Source organism: Pseudophryne corroboree, chromosome 8 (genome assembly GCF_028390025.1).
Source record: "Pseudophryne corroboree isolate aPseCor3 chromosome 8, aPseCor3.hap2, whole genome shotgun sequence".
NCBI lineage: Eukaryota > Metazoa > Chordata > Amphibia > Anura > Myobatrachidae > Pseudophryne > Pseudophryne corroboree.
Window position 1 is genome coordinate 243,915,087 of NC_086451.1, and position 26,855 is coordinate 243,941,941.

General features: G+C 44.9%; 1 protein-coding gene across 2 annotated transcripts in view; it reads left to right on the forward strand.

Moving 5' to 3' along the window:
- The window catches only part of LOC134948882 (uncharacterized), a 283,590-nt gene that overhangs the window by 240,695 nt on the left and 16,040 nt on the right, over positions 1 to 26,855 (forward strand). For both annotated transcript variants that reach the window (XM_063937152.1, XM_063937151.1), the window contains 4 exons: positions 20,076 to 20,183; positions 21,098 to 21,168; positions 22,094 to 22,220; positions 25,225 to 25,389. In XM_063937152.1, the coding sequence (XP_063793222.1) occupies positions 20,076 to 20,183; positions 21,098 to 21,168; positions 22,094 to 22,220; positions 25,225 to 25,389 (471 nt within the window). The remainder of the gene's footprint in view (positions 1 to 20,075; positions 20,184 to 21,097; positions 21,169 to 22,093; positions 22,221 to 25,224; positions 25,390 to 26,855) is intronic.

Sequence of the window (26,855 nt, forward strand, 5' to 3'; positions counted from 1 at the left end):
TTAGAGAGTAATAATTTTTGCCCACCATATATAGAAGAGAAATACCTTCCTGCCTGAAACAACTGCCAGGCACCTTACTCACCCAACCTAATGTGTCATTTCATTGGTTTTTAATGACCCTGGATGTAAAAGTGGGAGAAAGTGCCAATGTTGGGATAATACTGCAAGTGTGGAATGTTTGCAGAGGTCCTGACGGGATACATATGATATCCAGAAAACCAGCGGTGAGGGAGCGAGTCCCTTCACGGGCTCGCTGCACTTGCCGCACTTTGACCCGGTCTTGCCACACTTTCTATTCCGACTCGGGGGGTAATTCAGACCTGATCGCTGCTGTGCGTTTTCGCACAGCGAGTGATCAGGCACAAATTGCGCATGCGTATGCACCGCAATATGCAGGCGCATCGCACGGGTACAAAGCGGATCGCCGTTCAGTGATGGGTTTGTGCGATGGATCTGTTCGCACGGGCGATCGCAAGGAAAATTTGACAGGAAGAAGAAGTTTGTGGGTGGCAACTGACCGTTTTCAGGGAGGGGTTGGAAACATGCAGGCATGTCCATGCGTTTGCAGGGAGGGTTCCTGACGTCAATTTCCGGTCCCAGACAGGCTGATGTAATCGCAGCGGCTGAGTAAGTCCTGGGCTGCGCAGAGACTGCACAAAATCAGTTTGTGCAGCTCTGCTACACATGCGTTCGCACACTTGCACAGCTAAAATACACTCGTCCTGTAGGCGGCGACTATCTGATCTTTGCAGTGCAAACATCACTTGCTAGCGATCAGGTCTGAATTAGCCCCTCGGTTGGTTGCATGGACCCACTAACCGAATGGGAAGTACGGGTGGGTGTCAGGTTGCCACCTGTCGGTTTATTGGCAGGCGTCGGGATCCCGACATTCGGTAAACTGACTGCATCCCGTCCTGACAGCCAGCTTTCCTGTGTACAACTGCTTTGAATCTTATTATGCTAATCAGATGTGTTGTCAATATAAACATAAATAACACATGCTTCATCTTCACCTGATTGTCCCTGCTTAACATATATGGAAAGCCTCTGCATTTAGAGCACAATATTATTTTTCTATCTTTACCTCTTATACTGCATATCAGCTCAGATTGGACTTTATAGCCCCATTATATTGTTTGTTGGCCAGAACCTATATGGGCAAATTGTACATGTTGGAGAAAGAATATATGGGACAGGTGACTCTGTTGCCTTTTTTTAATTAGTCTTATTTCATAAAACTGCCTATATTGTACATTATTGTGTACTTTTAGTCTGAAATATGTGTGCTATCATGCATCATTTTCTCTCCTACAGTGTAACACTGTAATACCCCTTTCAGACTGACAAATATTTCCCGGGTTATTGCACATGAACGTGCATCAACCAGGGAATTTGCTCAGTGTGAAAGGGTCCTGAAAGAATATCCCGGGACGAGCGTCCCAGCATTTCATCCCAGGTCTCGACCAGATTTGAATCCGGGATCATCCCAGGATGCGGTGCAGTGTGAACGGGTATGCCGGGTCAAGGCGACCTGGCACCTGTTCTCTGCATAGGAGGAGGTGGTGCTTGGAGATGATTATTTCCAAGCACAGCCTCCGGTAGCATCAGCAGTGACGTCACCAACCCAGCAATATGCCGGGTCGGGCCGCAAGTCTGAAGGGGTCTCAAGCCGGGTCGCACCTGGAAAGCACCCGTGTACACATTCCCGGGTGCGACCCAGCTATTGTCAGTCTGAAAGGGGTATCAGTGAATTTCCTGGATATACCATGCCAGCTCTTATATCTGGCTATAGCGTACATTTCCTCTGATAGGATAGAAGAAACCTCCTTAGTTAAATAAAAGGCACAGCCTTCCCCTTATACACCCCCTACTTTATAGTTTTTCTGTTTTCTGGATTTTACCTAGGGGCTGCAGCCTGCAACACCCTCCACCCCCACCACCACCACCAACACCAACACCAGGAAAATACGCCACCCCTAATGAGACAGTGAGTTTTCCCTGGCAGTGGCTTCCTATTAGAAGTGCTATTTGCTTACAAACACCATACAGGCAGTCGTAGGGGGAGGTGTTTTTTCCCCCTGCACTTCCAGTGTGGGCCGCGATTAATGGAGAGAGCACTTCCAATAGGAAGCTGCTCCCTGCCTTACCATTAGTTCTCATTGGCTTAAAGGGGCTGCAGCCAATGCAGTCCCTAGAAGCTGGCATTTGTGCACATGCACCAGTTGAGGGCCCTGCCCTGCCTGAAGCTTTGTGCAATGCATCTGACAGGCACCGAAGCGAACAGGGGCCATACCACAGATCGGACTGCAGCACATGCAGCCCCCTTTCATAAAATAGTAGGAGCCGCCCCTGGGCCTGATTCTGAGTTGATCGCAGCAGCAAATTTGTTAGCAGGTGGGTAAAACCTTGGGGGTCATCACGAGTAGTTCGCTCTGTAAATTTCTTTGCATCGCAGCGATTTTCCGCTTAGTGCGCATGCGCAATGTTCGCACTGCGACTGCGCCAAGTAAATTTGCTATGCAGGTAGGAATTTTACTCATGGCTTTTTCTTCGTTCTGGTGATCGTAATGTGATTGACAGGAAGTGGGTGTTTCTGGGCGGAAACTGGCCGTTTTATGGGTGTGTGTGAAAAAACGCTACCATTTCTGGGAAAAACGCGGGAGTGGCTGGAGAAACGGAGGAGTGTCTGGCCGAACGCTGGGTGTGTTTGTGACGTCAAACCAGGAACGACAAGCACTGAACTGATCGCAGATGCCGAGTAAGTCTCGAGTTACTCAGAAACTGCACAGAGATGTCTTATCACAATATTGCGAATCTTTCGTTCGCAATTTTAAGAAGCTAAGATTCACTCCCAGTAGGCGGCGGCTTAGCGTGTGCAAAGCTGCTAAAAGCAGCTTGCGAGCGAACAACTCGGAATGACCCCCCTTGTGCACTGCATGTGTAGAGAGAGTTAGATTTGGGTGGGGTGTATTCAAACTGAAATCTAAATTGCAGTGTAAAAATAAAGCAGACAGTATTTATCCTGCACAAACAAAATAGATATTATAACAAAATACAGCGCTATAAACAAGATGCTATAATAAAATAAATTTAATGACTAAAAAGTGTTAAAACACTGAGCAATAATTGAGAAAACAAATTATTGATATTAATATCTCACTCAGTTAGTTACAGACCAATTGGACATAAAGTATACTCCTTAGGCAACAATAGAGTCCATTTAGTATTTAGGACATAAAGTCTATGGCCAAAGACAGGACTGATGTAATAATTTCGCCCAACCTGTGTTCCAATGCAAAGATCCAGTGACAGCAGGCCGCACAGTCACCAGCTCCCTCTCAGCTGCAGCACGCCAGTGGCCCTCACAGACCTCCACCGCCGCAGCACTAGCCATCTGACAGAGAGCCCCCGGAGACCATCACCGGAGAAGCAGACAATTTTTTCAAAATTGTTGACCAGTGAATTGAGAAAACAACTCCTGTGTTAGATGGTAGGAACACACAATTTAAGCAGACTCAAAATCAGCAGTTGAGACAAATAAATCAGTGTCATCTCCACAGACTGTGAACCAGAATCCATTCATTAAGGACCACAATTCTGGATCTTTGCATTGGAACACAGGTTGGGCGAAATTATTACATCAGTCCTGTCTTTGGCCATAGACTTTATGTCCTAAATACTAAATGGACTCTATTGTTGCCTAAGGAGTATACTTTATGTCCAATTGGTCTGTAACTAACTGAGATATTAGTATCAATAATTAGTTTTTTCAATTATTGCTCAGTGTTTTAACACTTTTTAGTCATTAAATTTATTTTATTATAGCATCTTGTTTATAGCGCTGTATTTTGTTATAATATCCATTTTGATTCCATAAAGGGGACTGACCCTCTCCTTTTTACAGCAGCTGGAGATACCACTCATTTTCAGCGCCTGTCCATTATATACTTGTTATATAATATTTAATCGCTTTCACAGAAACAAAACAACCCACTCAAATCTAACTCTCTCTGCAAATGTTATATCTGCCTCCCCTGCAGTGCACATGGTTTTGCCCAATTGCTAACAAACTTGCTGCTGCGATCAACTCAGAATTACCCCCACTGTTTGTTACCTATTATCACTCAGTTCCATTATTCCTGGCCATATTATTTTTCAAAGGATCTGGTAAAGAGGGTAAGCAGTCATTATGTCAACATTAGAAATGTCCACACCAGAATGTTGACATGGTCTGAATGTTGACATTTATAATGCTAACATGAACATAATGTTGTCAGTCAAGTCGATATTAATTTAACAATGTGGACATAGACATTGTGTCGACATTAGCAATGTCAACATGTAGACTGTCTACAGACCATTTTAGTGTGATTAGACTGTGGCTAGGGTTAGGCTGTGGGTAAGGTTAGGCTGTGGTTAAGGTTAGGTTGTGGTTAGGGATAGTCTGTAGTTAAGGTTAGGTTGTGGTTAGGGTTAGGGATAGGCTGTGGTTAAGGTTAGGCTGTGGTTAGGGTTAGGGTTAGACTGTGGTTAAGGTAAGGCTGTGATCAAGGTTAGGCTATGGTTAGAGTTAGTGATAGGCTGTGGTTAAAGTAAGGCTGTAGTCAAGGTTAGGTTGTGGTTAGGGTTAGGGTGCGGTTAGGTTAGGATTAGGCTGTTGTTATAGCTAGGGTAGAGGTAGGTTTAGGGCTAAAATCACCTAAAAACTCTATGCTAACATGCAGACTGTTGACATTCACAACATCGATATTCTTGCAAGAAATATCGGCATATAAGCCATATCGACATTCTATATATGTCTATATTCACAACATGTCGACATTTTATATCCCATCTGGTGAAGAGGGTCTGTTGCAGGCAGGTCAAATGGCTGGCAATAGTCTCTACGAAGGGATCCCAATGCCAAAGAATATACTGGTCATTTATTTTATGTGTCCATGTCTGTTGCAGGATGGCAGTATTCCTAGACAAATATTTGTTATGACAACACAGGGTGTTTGTACAGTAGGTGTACCCCAGAGATAACGTTCCAGTGTTGTTTGACCAGCTGCATGGTTGTACCCCTCTACAGAATGGTGATTCTGGCTCACCTTTCTAATGAGCATGTAGGGCGATCAAGTCATCAAGAGTCGCCCCTTAGCGACACAAATAATTAAAATAATTGACTGAATCAGCTGGTTCAGTATTATTGGCTGGACTGCCACTACCATGAATCCGGCATTGAAAAGTGTGAAAACATATTGTGACTGTGAGTTTATACTACTATTGTAGTTTTATGTTGTTAGTATATCAGACAGACTATTATCCTGCTGCATTGTTATTCTGTTTTAGACTATCAGATTGTTATATTGCTGCATTGTTATGCCACTATACTGTAGCTGTTAGGTGATTACATACACTGTAATGCTATACATTGGTTAGGTTTTGCTGTTGCTTCTGACATTTATGTGTCTCTCTCTTTATTATACAATGCAGTGTCACACAGAACACCGTCCCCCAGGTTATATAGGAAATTAATTTATTCTCTTTCTTTAGTCTTGCGGTTGTTTTATCCGCATCATAGTAATAACTATTTTAGTGCTTAGCATTTAGTGTTCTTATTTTAGCTTGCCTATGTCTGTTGAAACAGGATAGAGAAAACATAGGCATAAAAGGAAACATAGGGAGTTATGCCATGCATACTACAATGCTTCTTAAAAAGCTTGGTGAACAGTGCGTTGGAGAAGCAGCAAGAAGTGAGTCACTAGGTCCTTTTAATGTTTTGCTTTGGATCAAGGAGACAGTGTGTCAAGGCATCCAGACAGTTTCAGTCTGTAAACAGCAGGACAGGCATGGAGAGTTGAATTTGGCTCTCGAGTCTCCTGTCAGCTTAAGGACAACATGACTTGGCTGAAATCTTAAAAGATGAAGACGAAGGTGACAGAGAAAAAGTCTCTTTTGTTCCAGACAGGAGACAGAACTAATGAGTGTTTGTCTATATGTGTATGACTATGAGCTAATGGGAAATCCATTTTTTTAAATTAATTTTCAGTGGGGCTGAGCATATATGTATTGATAATGTGCAGATTTCAGTTTGGGTGTTTGGAAAAGGTGATAGTAATAGGTAATGGTGGAACAATGTTGCCTGTTTGATTTATTGCAGAGGCAGCATTGGGCATCACATGGCTGCGGGCACGATACATAGTAGTGTCTAGAATAAAGAGTCTTCTAGCTACATCGCTAGCAGCGGGTGATGCACTGCAGATTGTGTTGTGTTCCTTGCCTTTCCTAAGGCAGACTATGGGGTGATCGCACGCAGCAACTTTTTGCTGCCCGTGCGATCAGGTAGACGCCACCTATGGAGGAGTGGTTTTTTTGCATAGCAAGGCTGCATTCACTTGTGTAGCCCTGCTATGCCCAAAAAGTTGTATGCAGAACTAGACTAGGGTAAGACTTGCTCACCTTTTGCGATCACTTCAGCGTTGCAGGTTCCGGAATTGACGTCAGACATCCACCCTCCAAACGCCTCGACACGCCTGTGTTCAGATCTCCACTCCCCAAAAACGGTGAGTTGACGCCCGAATCCGCCTTCCTCCTGTCAATCTTCTTGCAGTCGCCGCTGCAACCGCTTTCTTCGTTGGAGGCGGCGCTGCCCGGCGACAGCCGACACCCCGCAATGGCACGCCTGCGCAATGCGGCTGCCGCGCATGCGCAGTTCCGACCCGATCGCATGGCTGCGAAGAAGCACAGCGTGCGATTGGGTCGGAATGATCCCCTATGTTGGGTTTGGAATCTGATGATTTTATCTCTAGTTCCTCTTCGAGTAGGAATTAGATGCATCTTATAAGGTCTTTATCGTGCTAAGGTTTAAGATGGAGTCCATAACAAGCATAGTTTTTCTATGCCAGCCAGAGGATTGTTTAATCTCCACAGATCACAAGATCACAGGGACAACTGTCTACATGTTACCATAGCAGTGGAGCTTTAGTGTGTGTTTATAAATTGCAGTAACACTGCTGCAACTTGCTATCGTTCATGTGTTTTCATGTTCCATTGTCCCGATGATTTACTAGTGAAGGTTTGGAGCCTGACAGATTTTCTGAGACATTGGGGGTAATTCTCCAAGTTGATCGCAGCAGGAATTTTTTTAGCAGTTGGGCAAAACCATGTGCACTGCAGGGGGGGCAGATATAACATTTGCAGAGAGAGTTAGATTTGGGTGGGTTATTTTGTTTCTGTGCAGGGTAAATACTGGCTGCTTTATTTTTACACTGCAATTTAGATTGCAGATTGAACTCACCACACCCAAATCTAACTCTCTCTACACATGTTATATCTGCCTCCCCTGCAGTGCACATGGGGGGTAATTCTGAGTTGATCGCAGCAGGAACTTTGGGGGTCATTCCGAGTTGTTCGCTCGTTATTTTTTTGTCGCAACGGAGCGATTAGTCGCTAATGCGCATGCGCAATGTCCGCAGTGCGACTGCGCCAAGTAAATTTGCTATGCAGTTAGGTATTTTACTCACGGCATTACGAGGTTTTTTCTTCGTTCTGGTGATCGTAATGTGATTGACAGGAAGTGGGTGTTTCTGGGCGGAAACAGGCCGTTTTATGGGTGTGTGCGAAAAAAACGCTACCGTTTCTGGGAAAAACGCGGGAGTGGCTGGAGAAACGGAGGAGTGTCTGGCCGAACGCTGGGTGTGTTTGTGACGTCAAACCAGGAACGAAACTGACTGAACTGATCGCAGATGCCGAGTAACTGTGGAGCTACTCAGAAACTGCTAAGAAGTGTCTATTCGCACTTTTGCTAATCTTTCGTTCGCAATTTTGATAAGCTAAGATTCACTCCCAGTAGGCGGCGGCTTAGCGTGTGCAAAGCTGCTAAAAGCAGCTTGCGAGCGAACAACTCGGAATGAGGGCCTTTGTTAGCAGTTGGGCAAAACCATGTGCACTGCAGGGGGGGCAGATATAACATGTGCAGAGAGAGTTAGATTTGGGTGTGGTGAGTTCAATATGCAATCTAAATTGCAGTGTAAAAATAAAGCAGCCAGTAGTTACCCTGCACAGAAACAAAATAACCCACCCAAATCTAACTCTCTCTGCAAATGTTATACCTGCCCCCCCGCCCCCCCCTGCAGTGCACATGGTCTTGCCCAACTGCTAAAAAATCTCCTGCTGCGTTCAACTTGGAATTACCCCCATGTGCACTGCAGGGGAGGCAGATATAACATGTGCAGAGAGAAATAGATTTGGGTGTGGTGAGTTCAATCTGCAATCTAAATTGCAGTGTAAAAATAAAGCAGCCAGTATTTACCCTGCACAGAAACAAAATAACCCACCCAAATCTAACTCTCTCTGCAAATGTTATATCTGCCCTCCCTGCAGTGCACATGGTTTTGCCCAACTGCTAACAAAGTTCCTGCTGCGATCAACTCAGAATTACCCCCATTGGGTCCAAACTAGAAAATATCTTCAAGATAAGGGACATTTAAATCTTCAGAAAATAGGATTTTAATTTCCTACCGGTAAATCCTTTTCTCGTAGTCTGGAGAGGATACTGGGGTCCATTTAGTACCATGAGGTATAAATGGGTTCACTAGGAGCCTTGGGCACTTTGAGAACTTGATAGTGTGCGCTGGATTCTCCCTCTATGCCCCTCCTACCAGACTCAGGCTAGGAAATTGTGCCCGAGGAGACGGACATACCTTGAGAGAAGGATTTAAAGGACAGTGGTGAGATTCGAACCAGCACACACAAACAAGAGGAAAGCCATGCTAACCAAACTTGATGAGGAACAGCAATAGCTGAACCAACAACAGTACTTAACAAGTAACAGTGCAGGAAAACACGAAGCACTGGGTGGGCGCCCAGTATCCTCTACGGACTACGAGAAAAGGATTAACCGGTAGGTAATTCAAATCCTATTTTCTTTTACGTCCTAGAGGATACTGGGGTCCATTTAGTACCATGGGGATGTACCAAAGCTCCCAAACCAGGCGGGAGAGTGCTGAGGTTCCTGCAGAAAAGTTTGACCAAACTGAAGGTCCCCAGAGGCCAAAGTACCTAACTTGTAGAACTTAGCAAACGTGACCAAGTAGCTGCTCGGCAGAGCTGTAAAGCCGAGAGACCCCGGGCAGCCGCCCAGGAAGAACCCACTGACCTAGTAGAGTAGGCCTGTACAGATTTTGGAACCGGCAAACCTGCCATACAATAAGCATGCTGGATAGTAAGCCTGATCCAGCGAGCAATAGACTGCTTTGAAGCAGGACACCCAATTTTATTGGGATCATAGAGAACAAACAGCGAGTCTGATTTTCTGTGATGAGCTGTCTGCTTCACATATATCTTCAAAGCCCTCACAACATCCAAGGACTTTGAAGTAGCAGAGGTGTCGGTAACCACCGGAGCCACAATAGGTTGGTTAATGTGAAACGCAGACACCACCTTAGGAAGAAATTGCTGACGAGTTCTGAGTTCAGCTTTATCTTCATGAAAAATCAAATAGGGGCTTTTGTGAGACAACGCCCCCAGTTCCAACACACGCCTTGCTGAAGCTAATGCTAACAGTGTGATGGTTTTCCACGTAAGAAACTTCACGTCAACCTCCTCTAAAGGCTCAAACCATTCTGATTGTAGAAACTGCAACACCAAGTTGAGATCCCAAGGTGCCGTGGGAGGCACAAAGGGCAGTTGGACGTGCAGAATACTCTTCAAGAACGTCTGAACCTCCGGGAGGGAAGCCAATTGTTACTGGAAGAAAATGGACAAGGCTGAAATCTGCGCTCTACCCTTGATGTTCATATGTCTCAATCTTTTTAAATCGGAAATTCCTGTGCTGTTTCTTAGCTTGAGATCAATAATACCAGTGAGTGGAAAAGTATAACTAAAAGGTGTTTTATTGATTGCTAATTGGACAGGGTATGCGTTCCAAACAAAGTCCAAATGCTGTCCTTCTCTTAAGTGAAAGTCCAACAAGCTCTTTCTATTACTGAAAGTGCCCTTTTTGATGCAAGGAGTAATAACTTCAAAACGTCCTTTTCCTAGTAATAGTTCACATTGAATTGACAGTCTTTGATCCTTAATGAAGTAACAGAGACCGGCGTCCCGTGTCTCTGTTGAGGTCTAGTGGATTAAAGTCCTTACCGCTGCGGCCGTGTTCGTGAGGAGTCCGGGTGCGGGTCCCCGCCGGGATTCTGGAGGGGCTCTGGACCGGTCAGCTAACGGCGGTCAGCACTTGCTCGCTCGGTTCGTCCTTGTACGGATTCACCGTGAGCCTGCTGCCTTCACCGTGCCGATCCTGTGTCCGTGGAGAGGGTGCGCCGCTGTGGAACCTGTCCGGGAATCCACAGCGAGGCACACCAGTCCACTTGTCGAGCCGCACCTGCACGACAAGTGGACTGGTGTGCCTCGCTGTGGATTCCCAGACAGGTTCTACAGCGGCGCACCCTCTCCACGGACACAGGATCGGCACGGTGAAGGCAGCAGGCTCACAGTGAATCCGTACAAGGACGAACCGAGCGAGCAAGTGCTGACCGCCGTTAGCTGACCGATCCAGAGCCCCTCCAGAATCCCGGCGCAGACCCGCACCCGGACTCCTCACGAACACGGCCGCAACGGTAAGGACTTTAATCCACTAGACCTCAACAGAGACACGAGACGCCGGTCTCTGTTACTTCATTAAGGATCAAAGACTGTCAATTCAATGTGAACTATTACTAGGAAAAGGACATTTTGAAGTTATTACTCCTTGCATCAAAAAGGGCACTTTCAGTAATAGAAAGAGCTTGTTGGACTTTCACTTAAGAGAAGGACAGCATTTGGACTTTGTTTGGAACGCATACCCTGTCCAATTAGCAATCAATAAAACACGTTTTAGTTGTACTTTTCCACTCACTGGTATTATTGATCTCAAGCTAAGAAACAGCACAGGTATTTCCGATTTAAACAGATTGAGACATATGAACATCAGGGGTAGAGCGCAGTTAAATTTCTCACATTGTGTTCTTGCATTGTGTACCCGTTCTTTAAGACTGTAACAATAGGGACTGGACATCCCCTAAACTTGCAGCACACCCCGACCCAGCTGACACCTAACACCTCAGTGCGCAGATTACCATCACCTGTTCTAAGGCTGAAATCTGGACTTCTATGGAGCCCAAGCATAGGCCAGCGTCCACCCCTGACTGCAGAAAAAGGAGAAAACGTCCCAGTTGAAATTCCACAGCAGGAAATTCCCTGTTTTCACACCAAGAGACGTATTTTTTCCAAATACGGTGGTGATGTTTAGACATTACCCCCTTTCTGGCTTGGATCAAAGTTGGAATAACCCTGTCCGGGATCCCTTTCCGGGCTAGAATTTGACGCTCAACTTTTATGCCATCAAATGTAGCCATGGTAAGTCTTGATAGACGAATGGACCTCGCGAAGAGGTAGAGGCCACAGGTCCTATAAGAGCATCTCCGGTAGATTCGCATACCAGGCCCTTCTTGGCCAGTCCGGAGCAATGAGTATTGCTTGAATCTTTTCTCTTTTTATTCTTTTGAGAATTCTTGGGATCAATGGAAGTGGTGGAAACATGTACACAGTTAACCCACACAGAGCCCTTCCAGGGAGACACAGTATATATGAGCCAGCCACACCGCGCCCTTAGTGCTAATACCAAGCTTAGCTGGGTCGCAGACTAAGTACCGTGATAGGGGCTTAGTACTCTATTTCCCCCCCCCCCCTTACTATGACCCCCTGGTACCGCTGAGGTAAGCTGGAGTCCTTCTAGAGAAGCTGCGCTTCCCTGACAGTCTGTCTGCGTAGAACTGCAGAGGGAAAATGGCGCTAGTGAGCCGCTCATAGTGAAGACCCGCCCCCTTCATGGCACGCAGTCTTCCCAGTTTTATTTTAAACTGGCTGAGGTGTTTTAGATGCCTAAACAGTGGGACATTGCCCCTGTATGCATATTTGCCAGTGTGGGTACTGTACAGGATGACTCAGCTCGCCCCCCATAGCGGTGCAGCCTGCGCTGATCTGAGCCTGGAGACGCAGCCTGCTCCTCAGCGCTGCGCTCCGTACCCTCATGCCGCCATAATAGCTGGCGACCCGCTAACATGGACGCCGGCATAACTCTCACCACTTCTTCTTTCTTCTGGCTCTGTTAGGGGTGGCGGCGTGCTGCGGGAATGTACGCTCGCCGTGGTGCGGCTTGGAACGGGACCATTAACCCTATAGGATGTTGGGCCGTTCCATCCCCCCCCCCCCCCCCCCCCTAAGTCCCACGAAGCAGGCAGGCTGGTGCCAACCAGACCTGGCTGAAAATAACAAATAGAAAATGAATGCTGAAAACTCTTCAGGAGCTTCCCTAAGCATGACCGGCTCCTCCGGGCACATTTTCTAAACGGAGTCTGGTAGGAGGGGCATAGAGGGAGGAGCCAGCACACACTATCAAATTCTTAAAGTGCCCAAGGCTCCTAGTGGACCCGTCTATACCCCATGGTACTAATTGGACCCCAGTATCCTCTAGGACAGCAATTTTCAACCGCTGTGCCGCGGCACACTAGTGTGCTGTGAGCGGTCTTTAGGTGTGCCGCCGCCAGCCAGAGATGCTCCCTGCCGCTGCCCGCCACCGCAATCAATAGCCGGCTCGGGCAGTGCTGTGCAGTGTGCACTTCCACGTGCGTGACTCATAGGTCACGCATGCCGCGTCTCATTCCTGTCTGCAGTGCCTGCTCGCCTGCCCACTGGCCACTCCACGTCGCATTCCTGCCTAGAGTGCCCGTCCGTCCACTGGCCACTGCAGCTCCTCCATCCATGCTGCCATCACAGCTGCAGGTTTTACATTTAAAATAAAACATTGATTTATTTATTTATGTAAGCAATGTTTGGAATATCTGGGGGGGGGGGAGGGATGTGAACAGCAGCAATTATTATTGGGGGCCGTGAGTGGAATTACTGTGGGGACAGTGTGTGGTAGAATTACTGGGGGAACAGTGTGTGGCATTATTAAGGAATAGATATGTTTTACTGACAAACGGGATGTTGGCTGTCAGTATACCGACAGCGGCATCCCATCTGTTTAATTACTGTGGGGGCCAATGTGTTTTTTTCATCGCATCTGAACTGCCGGTGCGATGCCCTGTGATGTCGCGTTGCGGGGCATCGCACAAGTGTATGGGCACCATAACATTTGCCAATGGTCAACTAAGACAAACAAGGGCAGCAGGAGCTGTTAAGCTTCTACAGGTGCTAGAACTAACTCTTGTGTGGCCAGAAAACAATTTACTCACTGAGAGCAGACATTGTGCCTGCAAGTTTTCATCTTCAGTCAGATTTCTTAACCCAAAATACCCTCAACAGTTGCAAATGGGAAGTCATGAGAGCTTTCAAAAGAATATGGACAAACGGGTCCTCTGGAGATAGATTTGATGGCAACTCCTTAGACCACCAAACTAAAAATATGTTTCTGAAAGATGCCTTGCCTGAGGCCAGAAAGAGGAACCTTTGACTGGCATTTGTGTTTCTTTCATTTCCCCTTATATTCCCAGTACTTTGGAAAATCTGCTTGGACTGAGCAGATGTAATAGTCTTAGTACTAGTTTGGCCAGATATACCATTATATGCATAGGCGTGCGCAGCTAATTTTATTAGGGGGTGCACCACCGGAGGGGCGTGTCTAGCACCGCCTTTTGGGCCTGTCTAGCACCGCCTTTTGGGCGTGTCTAGCACCGCCCAGGGTCATGTCTAGCACTATTTCACATTTCCTCAGTAAAATCACATGGCTTAATCTAATTTCTCCCTAGTTCCTAATAAAGTTAATATAATACACCCCAGAGAAATAAAATAAAACATAATGGTGCAACCACCAGTCGGTACTGACTGTCTGCTACGGCATAACCCTGAGTTCTAGCTGCCGCCGCACCTTATCATTGCTTACACTTCCCCAACCTATCCCTGATCCAGTGGCGGAAATAGAGAGTGGTGGGCCTAGCTGCATATGCATTCCCCTCCCCCACTACACCCCAACCCTTGCACCCCCCAGCACTAACATCCTGATTTTGAGTGGGCCACTCTGAAAAGTACGGGAGATTTAGGGGGCCAAACATTTGAGCTTTAATACAACACAAGTAAAGTTTAATATTTACACATGCGCCATGAGAGTCACATCTGCCTCTTTCTATGCCACCAGACTCCTCCTCCGCAGTACATGTGTGACATTTGTCGAAATTTATATTACGCCACACAGTATGAGCTGAAATTCACATTACGGCACACGGGGGTGGTATTCAGTATGCCGGCTGTTGGGATCCCGGCGCTCAGTATACCGGTGCCGGAATCCCGACACCCGGCATACCGACAACTATTCTCCTTCTTGGGGGTCCACAACCCCCCTGGAGGGAGAATAAATAGCGTGGCGCCGGCATACCATACTACACCCCCACACGGTATGAGCTGAAATTCACATTAAAGCACACAGTATGAGTGGAAATTCACATTACGCCACACGATATGAGCGGAAATTCACATTACGCCACACAGTATGAGCGGATAATCACAATACGCCACACATTATGAGTGGAAATCACATTACGCCACATGGTAACAGCAGAAATTCACATTAAGCTACACGGTATGATCCAAATTCACATTACGCCACACGGTATGAGCTGAATTCACATTATGCCACATGGTATGAGTGGAAATTCACTTTACACCACATGGTATGAGCTGAAATTCACATTACGCCACACAGTATGAGCGGAAATTAACATTACTCCACACAGTATGAGCCAAATACACATTATGTCACAAGGTATGAGCAGTAATTCACAATACGCCACACAGTCTGAGCCAAATTCACATTACACCACTCGGTATGAGCCAAATTCACATTATGCCACACAGTAAGCCCCCAGCAGTGCCAGATAGGTTGTGTCTATGTTGCCTTCGTGCTAAGGACCTGGACGTGACAAAACGAGAGGGCAGGAGAGCACTTCCGCCCTTACAGCATCTAAATGTCTCCTTCGTTCTCCGATCGTTTGGGGCAAATTTATTTCTCTATGCAGCATTGGACCCTCGCGGGCTCGCTTCGCTCGCCACGCATCGGGCTCGGTGTCTTGCTCCGCTCCGCTCGCCACACTTTACTATTCCAAATAGATTGTGACATGGACCCAGGGGGTTATGGGAAAGGTCCTTAGCGCGAAGAGAATCTAGACGCTACCGTGCCAGATACCCTTAAAACCCCACTCAGGAAAAGGAAGGGGACATAGGCACATAAGGGGGAGGAGCAAACACAAAGGCATACTTGCCGATATTCTGGCTGCTCTCTGCGGGAGAGAGCAGCCAGGTCGGCTCAGCAGGGGGGCAGGGGCAGGCTCTGACGTGGGGAGGTGGACCGGAGGCGGGGCGGAGGTGGAGCATGGGCGGGCCAGGGGCGGAGTTACACATCACATCGTTTAAGCCACGCCCCCGCTCTAATGCCGCGATCTCCGGCATTACACTGCAGGGGGCGTGGCTATGATGACGCGATTCAGCAAGAATCGCGTCATCAACTGCCCGGACCGCCCACTTTACACAGTAAGTGGGCGGACGGGTAGGGTGACAGCTCGTTCCGGGAGACTTGCCTGCTCTTCCGTGGGGCCGGGAGGGTCACCCGATTTTCGGGAGCCTCCCGGCCATTCCGGGAGAGTAGGCAAGTATGCACAAAGGGCAGGGGTGTATAGGAGCAGAGACGCAGATGGGGAATGTCTTCTGAGTGACTCTGTCCAGCCTACCCAGGGGAAGCATGGGGGCAAGGGATAGGGAGGGAGCTGAGACTTTGGGGCGTGGCAACATATGGAGATGGAGCAGAATTACTCCAAGTCCGGACTGAAGTTCCCTGGAAAGAGGGGGGAGCACACAACCCCCATGCCACCTTGTTACACCTGTACCTGATGATCAACTGACAGAGGAAGCCACTGGTGCTGATGACACTTTCACAGGCAGACATTTGCCTGTGAGTGAGAACTTAGATGCAGACTGGATCATCAGAATCATCAGCACCAGCAGACCTCTCTGTCAGTGCTACTTACTTCCCACTGAGTCTGCACTGCAGGATATAATCCTCGTGCCTCTCAGGATCGCCTCCAGCTGCTCCTCAGTCAGCCCGGCCTCTCAGCACTACAGCACGGCCAGCTGCCTAAGATCACTGTGCCGCCCCCTCAGTTCCGGCCGCCACACGCTTTGTCAGTCATCCCCGCCCCCTAGCTGAGCTCCGGCGGTTGGCTGATACAATATAGCTGGCCTGCCCGCACACCCGCGATCCCTCATCAGCGGCCGCCTGTCACTCTGCGGTCCGGCCCCACAGCACATCTGAACGGCTGCCTGGCTGTCCTGCAGAACTGACATGAGCCAGCAGCCGCGGGGACAGCAGCAGACACATGGGTGACACGTCACTAGGGTCTGTGCACTAAGGCAGGTGGGGGAGGCCGCGTAAAACTGCGGCAGGGCATGTAGGGCTGAAGTGTACCTTGCGGCTCCGATCACTGTGCTGCAGTCCTGGCGTGCGGGGTGTGACGGACATTAGGGGGTGCCTGTGCGCACCAGGCACCCCCCGTGCGCACGCCTATGATTATATGCAATATTGAAGAGTATGGTGATCTTTATAACTTATCAAGCACTTTTGTGTCATTTTCCAGCAACTGCTTTTTCTCTTCATAATGTAAGGAAGCCTGTAGCAGTATTTCTTCCTAAGTAGTGGTGTCTTTCTCTCTCAATCAAGAGATCACGGGAAGGAGCAGAAGTGGCATTTATTGAATGTGGCTAGGTGACTCATAATATAGGGGGTCATTCCGAGTTGATCACTCGCTAGCTACTTTTTGCAGCGCTGTGATCAGATAGTCACCGCCTATAGGGGAGTGTATTTTAGCTTTGCAAGTGTGCGAACGCCTGTGCAGCCGAGCTCTGCAAAAACATTTTGGGGTCATTCCGAGTTGATCGCTCGCTAGCTACGTTTTGCAGCCGTGCAAACGCATAGTCGCCACCCACTGGGGAGTGTATATTTGCTGTGTAAGGGTGCGATCGCATGTGCAGCCAAGCGGTACAAAAACAGTGTGTGCGGTTTCTGAGTAGCTCAGAACTTACTCAGCCCTTGCGATCACTTCGGCCTGTCCGGTCCCGGGAATTGACGTCAGACACCTGCCCTGCAAACGCTTGGATGCACCTGCGTTTTTCCAAACACTCCCAGAAAACGTCAGTTGACATCCACAAATGCCCTGCGGTGCATATGAATGCGCAGTAGCAACCTGATCGCTGTGCTGCGGAAAACAGCAGCGTGTGATGAGGTCGGAATGACCCCCATAGAGGGGAGTTTCTGAATCAGTCAGAAGCCCAAAGAGGCTGTTCAAGGGAGCCCAAGTATTTTCCATACTAACAGTCTGTAGATGGATGGTACAAGCAATACAGAAAGCACACTTTTTAATGGACCACAAAATTCATTCATTAGAGGTGATCTCCCAGGTGGCAACTGCATACTTTTCTTACACATTATCACTTGGATGTTAAAGCAAGTGAAGCGGCCCAGTTTGACAAATTTTTATGCAGTCAGTAGTATCAACAGTCAAAAAATTAACAGATTATTGGGTATTATTAACTTCTGTTTTAAACCTTTCCTAGTAGTACATTGCTTTGGTATTTACCATCATTAAGTGTTGACATGAGATGACCAAGAGAAGTTATATTGTTATTTTTCTTGTGGTAATTTTATCTTTCTGACCATTTTCTTGGAACTTTAAGACTAGGGTGTGCCTTTTATGTAGAAACAGAATTTGAAACATAGAAACAGAATTTGACGACAGGTAAGATCCACTTGGCCCATCTAGTCTGCCCTAAACACATGTACATGCACACACTTACACACTAGGGTTAATGTTGTGGATTGTGGGAGGAAACCGGAATACCTGGAGGAAACCCATGCAAGCACAGGGAGAATATACAAACTCCACACAGTTAGGGCCATGCTGGGAAATTAACCTATGTAATGCTGACCATTGCGCCAGCCGTACTGCACAAATAATGTAATTAGGAGTGGAAATATGCGTCCTCAGGGTAACTGGAAGCTATACCCTAAATAAAAGGCTGACAAAGGGAAGGGAATATGGAAAAAAAGGTAAATATCTTAACAATGTTCCTGTTACTGTTTGGCCTTGCATATTCATGGCAAATGATACACCTGCCAATAATTCAAGGCCTACCTGCAACTTGCTATTTCTATATTTCCTTATTTATCAGGCACAGGCACTCACATAATAGGTATATTGAAAGATGACCTGTCCTCTACACACAACCATCCTTTAAAACATCTCCCAATGTATTTACCCCAACAAACCTGAAACCAAGTAAGTCCCACCACCATGCCCTAATCCATACTTGCCTACCTGACCCTCTCCATGAGGGAGAAAATGCTCTGTTCCTGGACTTTCCTGGTAATGTATGATTGCCATCACCTGTGGTGAAACGCCTTTCTTATCAATTAACTAGCTCACCACAGGTGATGGCAATCATACATTACCAGGAAAGTCCAGGAACAGAGCATTGTCTCCCTCATGGAGAGGGTCAGGTAGGCAAGTATGCCCTAATCTTCTTTACAAGGTTTGCTTATTGGGGCTGTCAGCTGAAGTAAGGACTGAAATCAGTATGGTTCATTATGCATTCAAATTATTTCTGAACATACCACACCCAACTAAACTCATGTTACACTTACTGTGTATTGCAGCTGTACAGTTTCTTCTATATACACGTTTTAGTAATGCTGTAGGTAGCAGTGGATAATGATTGAGAGGTTGATGTAGTGGCAGCAGTGTGCCCAGTGAGACCACAGCCTGTGACACCTTCACACTGCCAGATTGCAGGATATTTGCTCTGAAATATCATGAGAACATAGCGTTAGAATCTTTTGCCAGAACAGCTAATTTACATAATACCTAAAGCATTTATGATGCAGAAAAGGGAAAGCACATTTTATAGCTGATTTGTCTGAACAGTAGTATGTGTTTTACAATCATTTTTTAAACCTACATGATAGGTAAGTGTTAAGCATGGATACTTCTTCATATTTGCTTGTGAAGTGTTGCCATTACATACGCTTACTTTATCCATAATTGTATGTACTCAGAGTTGGCGCTAAAAGACAGATGGCACTAGAATAAATTCTGTTATTGTCAGAGTGGATGTATTGATAACAATAATGGGTGGATGGGGGGGTTAGTGAGAGAGATTATTGCCCTTATTTATCAATGAGTGATACATTTCACTGTGAGTGATAAATTGCACCAGCCAATCTGCTCCTAACTTCCATGTCGCAGGCTGTGTTTGAAAAGTGACAGGAGCGGATTGGCTGGTGAAATGTATCACTCGTTGATAAATAAGGGCAATATATTCCTAGTTTATCACCCATGTCCTAACATGGTCCTTATGACAGTCCCTGTCATTCTCTATAATATTGTAAACACAAATGCTCCTTAAGGCACCATATATTACAAAAGATGACGCTACAATACTTACATTCATTTTGTTATCTGCCATAGGCTACTTATATGTATTTTATTAGACTATGATGGAATTGCTTTTTGAAGAAGTATTGGGCATTTATTCCTACACCATATTTGCGGGTATAAATATTTTACGTAACACTACTTTTTTTTTTTTTTTCACTACTTTCATATTTATTTATTATCACCGAATTTAATTTAAGCTAAAAATTATTAATTATAAATAAAAAATGCAAATCACTTTAAAGAAGCACTATAGAATTGCACCCAAAACTGGATCTATCCTCTGGCCACCCTGGATGGTGACTTACATATGAATGAACTAACTCAGGGCTGTCTCCTCTATTCATGCAAGGGGTCTCTAGTCTATTTCTAGGAGCCTGTGAGCTCTGGTAGATTAGAGACAAGTACAGTACCTATACTCATTAATCATCTCCCTACACCAGCACAGGTGTCTGCAGGCTGCCACTGATGATGTAGAGACACTTCCTTATTTGTATACATGATCTTCTTACCCAGCCATAAAGTAGCCCTCTGTCACTTATGTTCCCTCTCTTCATTGTGTGTCATGTTGTGTTTTTGCAGGGTGGCTATGCTGGGATTGCAGCTGGTTTTCGTATGTCATCTCTAAACAAACTTGCTGACACAAAAGCCAACAAACCTGGGATGAATCTCTTACACTTTGTCGTGATGGTAAATGAATGAATGAAAAGAAGTACTGCAACAGATTTGTAAAATGTCTTATTACATGTGAACCCAACTTAATTAAAACTATAATGGAAAGTGATGCTAAAATGTTAATGACATATAAAAAAAGTTATATATATATATATATATATATATATAGAGAGAGATATATATATAGATATATATATAGATAGCTGCCTGCTATTATGATGCACGATCATGCTAAGTATTATACTGGAATATTTGCCATTGTTTTGCACTATGCACTTTTAAATGGATTAAATAATGCATTAACCCTTTTGCTACCTAAGGAGTGGTATGCTGGCTGCTTTATATGTAGGATTCTGCATATACTATGAGATATATATATATATATATATATATATATTTATTTATTTATTTTGGAGAGGAAACATATAACCTAATTATAGTAAGAATTTCTACGTTATTTTTTTATGTTAAACATTCTGTAAAATATGTAAAATATATGTATAAAGGCCACTCGTCATAGACGTAGTAATTTAGTTAGTGTACTTAAGTCTCCTTAATGCTAACCACTCAAATCAGGTCCAATGGATCAGAATTGAGAACTACAGAATTTATTGGACATTCTCATTGCTTTTTTTTATCCCAGGAGTGAGAAAAGAATGCACATATATTTTATAAAATAGTTGACACTATTTAGCCTCATACCAGTGCTTTTTCATCTTTTTCTAAACATTTTTATTAAGGATCATATATAAGACGAATTGCCTATTCTGTATATACTGCTTCCAAGGAATATGACGTAAAGCTGGTCAAGCCCAAGTGGGGTTTTCACACGTCATACAATTTATAACTTTTCTAAAAGCAGTGCAGCAGATTGCATTATATCAGATGATGTTTTCTGTCTTTCACATCAACTTTCTCTGTTTTTAAAGGAAGTAGAAAAAAAGGATCCAAGAGTTCTCTTATTTGCAGACAGATTAAAGCATGTGCACAGTGCCAGCAGGTAAGTGTGACTTCATACAATAAATTATTCCGGTACGGAGAACATACTCTGTATTCATTTTTATGGGTATGGTGTTTAATTGAACAAAAAACAGAACAGTGCTATCAGTGGGGGAACTTTACATACATCCCACGTGGGAAAACTATCCTCCTTGATCCCATATCATTAGAAATGGTTATTTATACAGGGTCACAAATTATGCAGCGCTGTACAGAGAATACACTTATTACTTGTTCCCCACAATTAATTATAATTAACATTATGTGCACTCATATCATAGTGAAAATTACAGATTGATATGAGGACAACAAATGAATAGTCAGCACCCACTCATTTTATGCAGTTTAATTAAATATCCAGCATTGGTTCATAATATAACCTGTGGTTTTCCAAATGACTGTAGAATAATGTTTAGCATTCACCATACAACTATGAATTCAAGTAACTAATAAGCCCCCCATTTCATTGTCGAAATAGTGCAAAACGAATCTGTTCCTTTCGATTTAATGTTTGAAAAATAAATCTAAAACTAATTTAACCCCCTCCAAAGTAATGTTAAAACATTCCCTAAATTTATTAGCACTTAACTTCACTAGCTGGATAATTTATTCAGGCATTATGGACATTAACCAGAAAGCTTAACTGTAGATTAGGAACAGTTCCAAGGGAATTTCCATGTCTGCTTTATCCGTGATATACTGCAAAGAGTCGCACACTGTTGTTGCATATCTAGTCTGTAAACGAAAAGCTTCAATTCTATAATACATGTTGATTCTGAGATCCCTTTGCACCCTCATGCAGTCTGATAGAGCTTGACAAGAGCAGATTTATTCTTGCGCTATAATTGGCGTCATACAGGCACACAAGCTCTCACATGGATAACACAGTATTTATGTGTCTGATCAGATCATTTATTTCCTTCTAGACTGTCTGAAGATGGCTTGGTGGAGGAGTTGTACAGGCTGCAGACTCGGGTAAAAGGAATGTATCAAACGTTGGCTGCTGCACCACCGCAGCAAAAGCTTAGGCAACAAATGCATGAATTTCTGGAGGTAAACATACACCCATTGCTAAGGCTTTTATATAAGAATCAAAATTGTGCCTGTGTCTTATTCATTTGATTTGATGTATAATTATTAATGTGTTGTAAATGTTAAAGTGCTGTGAAACTGGATACATATGTACTTTGCCATTAGGAGACACAGGTTTATGTTTATGGCACCTATTCTTCATTTTATTCCTGTCCCACTATGGTACGTTCTTAACTTATCCTTGTTTCTCACATTTGTGCAGATATTATGTCATGGTAATAAGTATGCTAGTGCATTATAAATCAATTATAATAATAATATTGGGGGTAATTCCGAGTTGATCGCAGCAGGAATTTTGTTAGCAGTTGGGCAAAACCATGTGCACTGCAGGGGAGGCAGATTTAACATGTGCAGAGAGAGTTAGGGCCCTCATTCCGAGTTGTTCGCTCGGTAAAAATCTTCGCATCGCAGCGATTTTCCGCTTAATGCGCTTGCGCAATGTCCGCACTGCGACTGCGCCAAGTAAATTTGCTATGCACTTAGGATTTTTACTCACGGCATTTTCATCGTTCTGGCGATCGTAATGTGATTGACAGGAAATGGGTGTTACTGGGCGGAAACAGGCCGTTTTATGGACGTGTGGGAAAAAACGCTACCGTTTCCGGAAAAAACGCAGGAGTGGCTGGAGAAACGGAGGAGTGTCTGGGCGAACGCTGGGTGTGTTTGTGACGTCAAACCAGGGACGACAAGCACTGAACTGATCGCAGATGCCGAGTAAGTCTGGAGCTACTCAGAAACTGCTACGAGGTGTGTAATCGCAATATTGCGAATGCATCGTTCGCAATTTTAAGATGCTAAGATTCACTCCCAGTAGGCGGCGGCTTAGCATGAGCAAATCTGCTAAAATCCGCTTGCGAGCGAACAACTCGGAATGAGGGCCTAGATTTGGGTGTGGTGTGTTCAATCTGCAATCTAAATTGCAGTGTAAAAATAAAGCAGCCAGTATTTACCCTGCACAGAAACAAAATAACCCACCCAAATCTAACTCTTTCTGCACATGTTATATCTGCCTCCCCTGCAGTGCACATGGTTTTGCCCAACTGCTAACAAAGTTCCTGCTGCGATCAACTCAGAATTACCCCCATTGAGACATATTTGTACATTCTGGAGCAACCATAGTAAACATACTTAGTGCATGCCTCACAAAATGTAAATCTAGCGTAATGCTGACCATTCAGAGATCCACCATAGAAATAAAAAAAAAAAAATATATATATATATATATATATATATATATATATGTTTAGTATATGTAGATGAATAAGTAGAAATGTCATGAGAGTGATATTTATCTTATCAAATATCGATATTTGTATTGCATATGCACATTTGCCATCTGCACCAGGTCCAGGGGTTGCTGCTCTGAGATTCTCTGACCACTGAGAGAGTAAGAACATCCTGGTGTCTCCTTATGCAGCCTCTCAGAGAATCACAACATACTGCTTCCAATGAGCTTAGGGAAATGCAGGGATGGGAAAAGCATCTGTCTTCTCTAGATGACTGGGATGCTTGGAGAATGATACATCTTTAGTCCAGAATTGATTCACACAACCCGTAGTCTCATTTAGTAATCCCATTATGTTTGGCCCACCATGAGAGGAATATTCAAACTCATCCTGGCTACCTTCCAAAAGGTGATGTCCCGTTTCCACCGTAACAAAGAAATAGTGGTACCGGTGGGGGAGGCCTCCTTGGACGTGGTCTGTGCCCTTCGGATCTACGTGGATTGTACCAGTTCCACCCGGAAATTGGATTCCCTCTTTGTGCTCTACGGTTTCCACAAGCGGGGCTGGCCAGCTGACAAACAGACTCTGGCCAGATGGCTTTGCATGACTATCTCACAGGCTTACACACAAGTTGACCTCCCTGTGCTGGATACAGTCTCTGCTCATTCTATTTGCTCTATGGGTCCTTCGTGGGCAGCCCGCTGTGGCGCATCTGCTGAACAACTTTGCAAGGCGGCCACCTGGTCATCTGCCCACACGTTTCTTGGGTTCTATGCCTTTGATACATTTGCCTCTCAGGGCGCTTCATTTGGACCCCGGATTTTCCTCTCAGCTCATACTTGTGTCTACCAGTTCCATGTGCAGTCACTCTTTCTGTATCTTCGGTGTGGTCCATGTTGAATCTGAGGTGTCCTGTATAGGTCCAGACAAGCTGCAGTTCCCTGGCTTTATCCCTACGGTCATGTATAACTTCCATCACCTTGAGGGGTCTGTTCATATCTGACTTTCCTATTTAAAATTTGCTCTGGTTAGAGTACCAGGCTCACAACCAGCTCCAGCATATTAAGACTTCCTATGTGTATGATCCTGTGTACCACCTGGCTTTTGATCTTCTGGTGTCCTGATCTTGGCTTTTTCCGTGACTCTCTTTTGCCTAATTCCTGCAGTTATTCTGAGATCTCCAGTGTACTGACTCTAGTTTAGCTGTTGACACACCTTGCTTAATCCCCATGATTTATACAAGACCTAAAGTGTGTCAGACCCTGGTTGGACAAAATTGAATTATAGGTGCAAAACCAAGGCATCATTGCATTGCGCATTGCGCTGACCCACAATCATACTGTATATCCAGCCTTTAGTAACCTACATATATTTGCTATTGCTCTGATAAGTACAAGTTGCTAAATTTGGGATATATTTTTGCTGTTTTATTAGTTATGTTAACTTTGCTATTGCTAAATATGTAATATTTTCCTACAGTGCATATTAATGAAAAAATTAGTTACTCAGCTTTGGCACCATACAAAGCTCTGTCTGTTTGGGGGGAAAAATTCACTTGGGTAGAGAATTAGATAAAACATTATACCTGCCTGGTGGCCTGAATGGAAACATGAACTGAAACCTCTGACACTGAAAGGGGACTATATCATTATTTTTCCATGCATAATAGGAATGTTTTTTATCTGTTAGAAAATGCAGATAAAATCTAGAAAATATTAAAATAAAGTTATTTTCCCCAGTATGCCAATGAAAAGCTAAAAGAAGTAAAGAAAGAGATTGATGCTCTGCAAAGTTCCAGGCAACACCTGCTTGAATTTTTTTGTGAAGATGAAGATACTTTCCGCTTGGAGGAATGCTGTAAAATATTTAGCTGCTTTTGTCAGAAATTTCAGCTAGCAATAAAGGTGAGTCACTGGGGAAAGGCAGGTGATGATCTCCACAAAGAGGACTTGTCCCCTACTACAAGTACCTATCAATGGACCTGATTCAGAGATCTAAGTAAACTCAATGGTTTACTTTCATCTCCAGTGGGGGGGCACATTCCCGATGACAGGTTGCGGGTGTTTGGGGGCGGGGAGTGGGTGGAGCTGGGCAGCATTCACAAAAATCTGGTGGTCTCTCTCATTTTCTGAGAGTGGTGAGACCATGGTCTGAGTCTTTGGTCACAGATTTCCAGGCCTCAGCAGTGTGAACAACCGGGCCATCCTCCGTAACCTGAGGGTTACTCATATGGCCGATATTCATGCAAGCGATCGGATGCGCCATCTTTGGTCACAGGGGCGGATCACACAAGCATTTAGAAAACATCTATTTACTCAAGACGCCTCCTGCTGGTTTTGCATATTTTCATACAGCAGCTGCATCCAAAAATTAGGTGCTATAAGAACTGCGCCCCTCTCTAAATCAGGCCCAATAACCCAACATGTAGCATCGCAGTTACTAATATTATTGTGCTTTAGACAATTATGGAACAGATTCTGAGTTGAGAGCAAAGTAAAAAAGAGCAAGTAACTTTGCACCTTGGTAAGAGGTATAAGGTATAGAGAGATTTAGATTTTAGAGGGGTGTGTCCAGATTCTTATTTAAATTGCAGTACACAAATAAAGCTATCTAGTTTATCAAATACATGCAAAAACAGACAGCATTTACCCTGCATGTAAAAAAAATAAAGTATTTGCACTAGAGATGAGCGGGTTCGGTTTCTCTGAATCCGAACCCGCACGAACTTCATGTTTTTTTTCACGGGTCCGAGCGACTCGGATCTTCCCGCCTTGCTCGGTTAACCCGAGCGCGCCCGAACGTCATCATGACGCTGTCGGATTCTCGCGAGGCTCGGATTCTATCGCGAGACTCGGATTCTATATAAGGAGCCGCGCGTCGCCGCCATTTTCACACGTGCATTGAGATTGATAGGGAGAGGACGTGGCTGGCGTCCTCTCCATTTAGATTATAAGAGAGAGAGATTTACTGGAGCTTAGGACTAGGAGGAGTACTGTAGAAGTGTAGAGAGTGCAGAGAGTTTACTAGTGAGTGACCACCAGACAGTGCAGTTATATTTAATATATCCGTTCTCTGCCTGAAAAAAGCGATACACACAGTGACTCAGTCACATACCATATCTGTGTGCACTGCTCAGGCTCAGCCCAGTGTGCTGCATCATCTATATATATTATATATCTGTCTGACTGCTCAGCTCACACAGCTTATAATTGTGGGGGAGACTGGGGAGCACTGCAGTGCCAGTTATAGGTTATAGCAGGAGCCAGGAGTACATAATATTATATAGTGAGTGACCACCAGACAGTGCAGTTTATTTAATATATCCGTTCTCTGCCTGAAAAAAGCGATACACACAGTGACTCAGTCACAT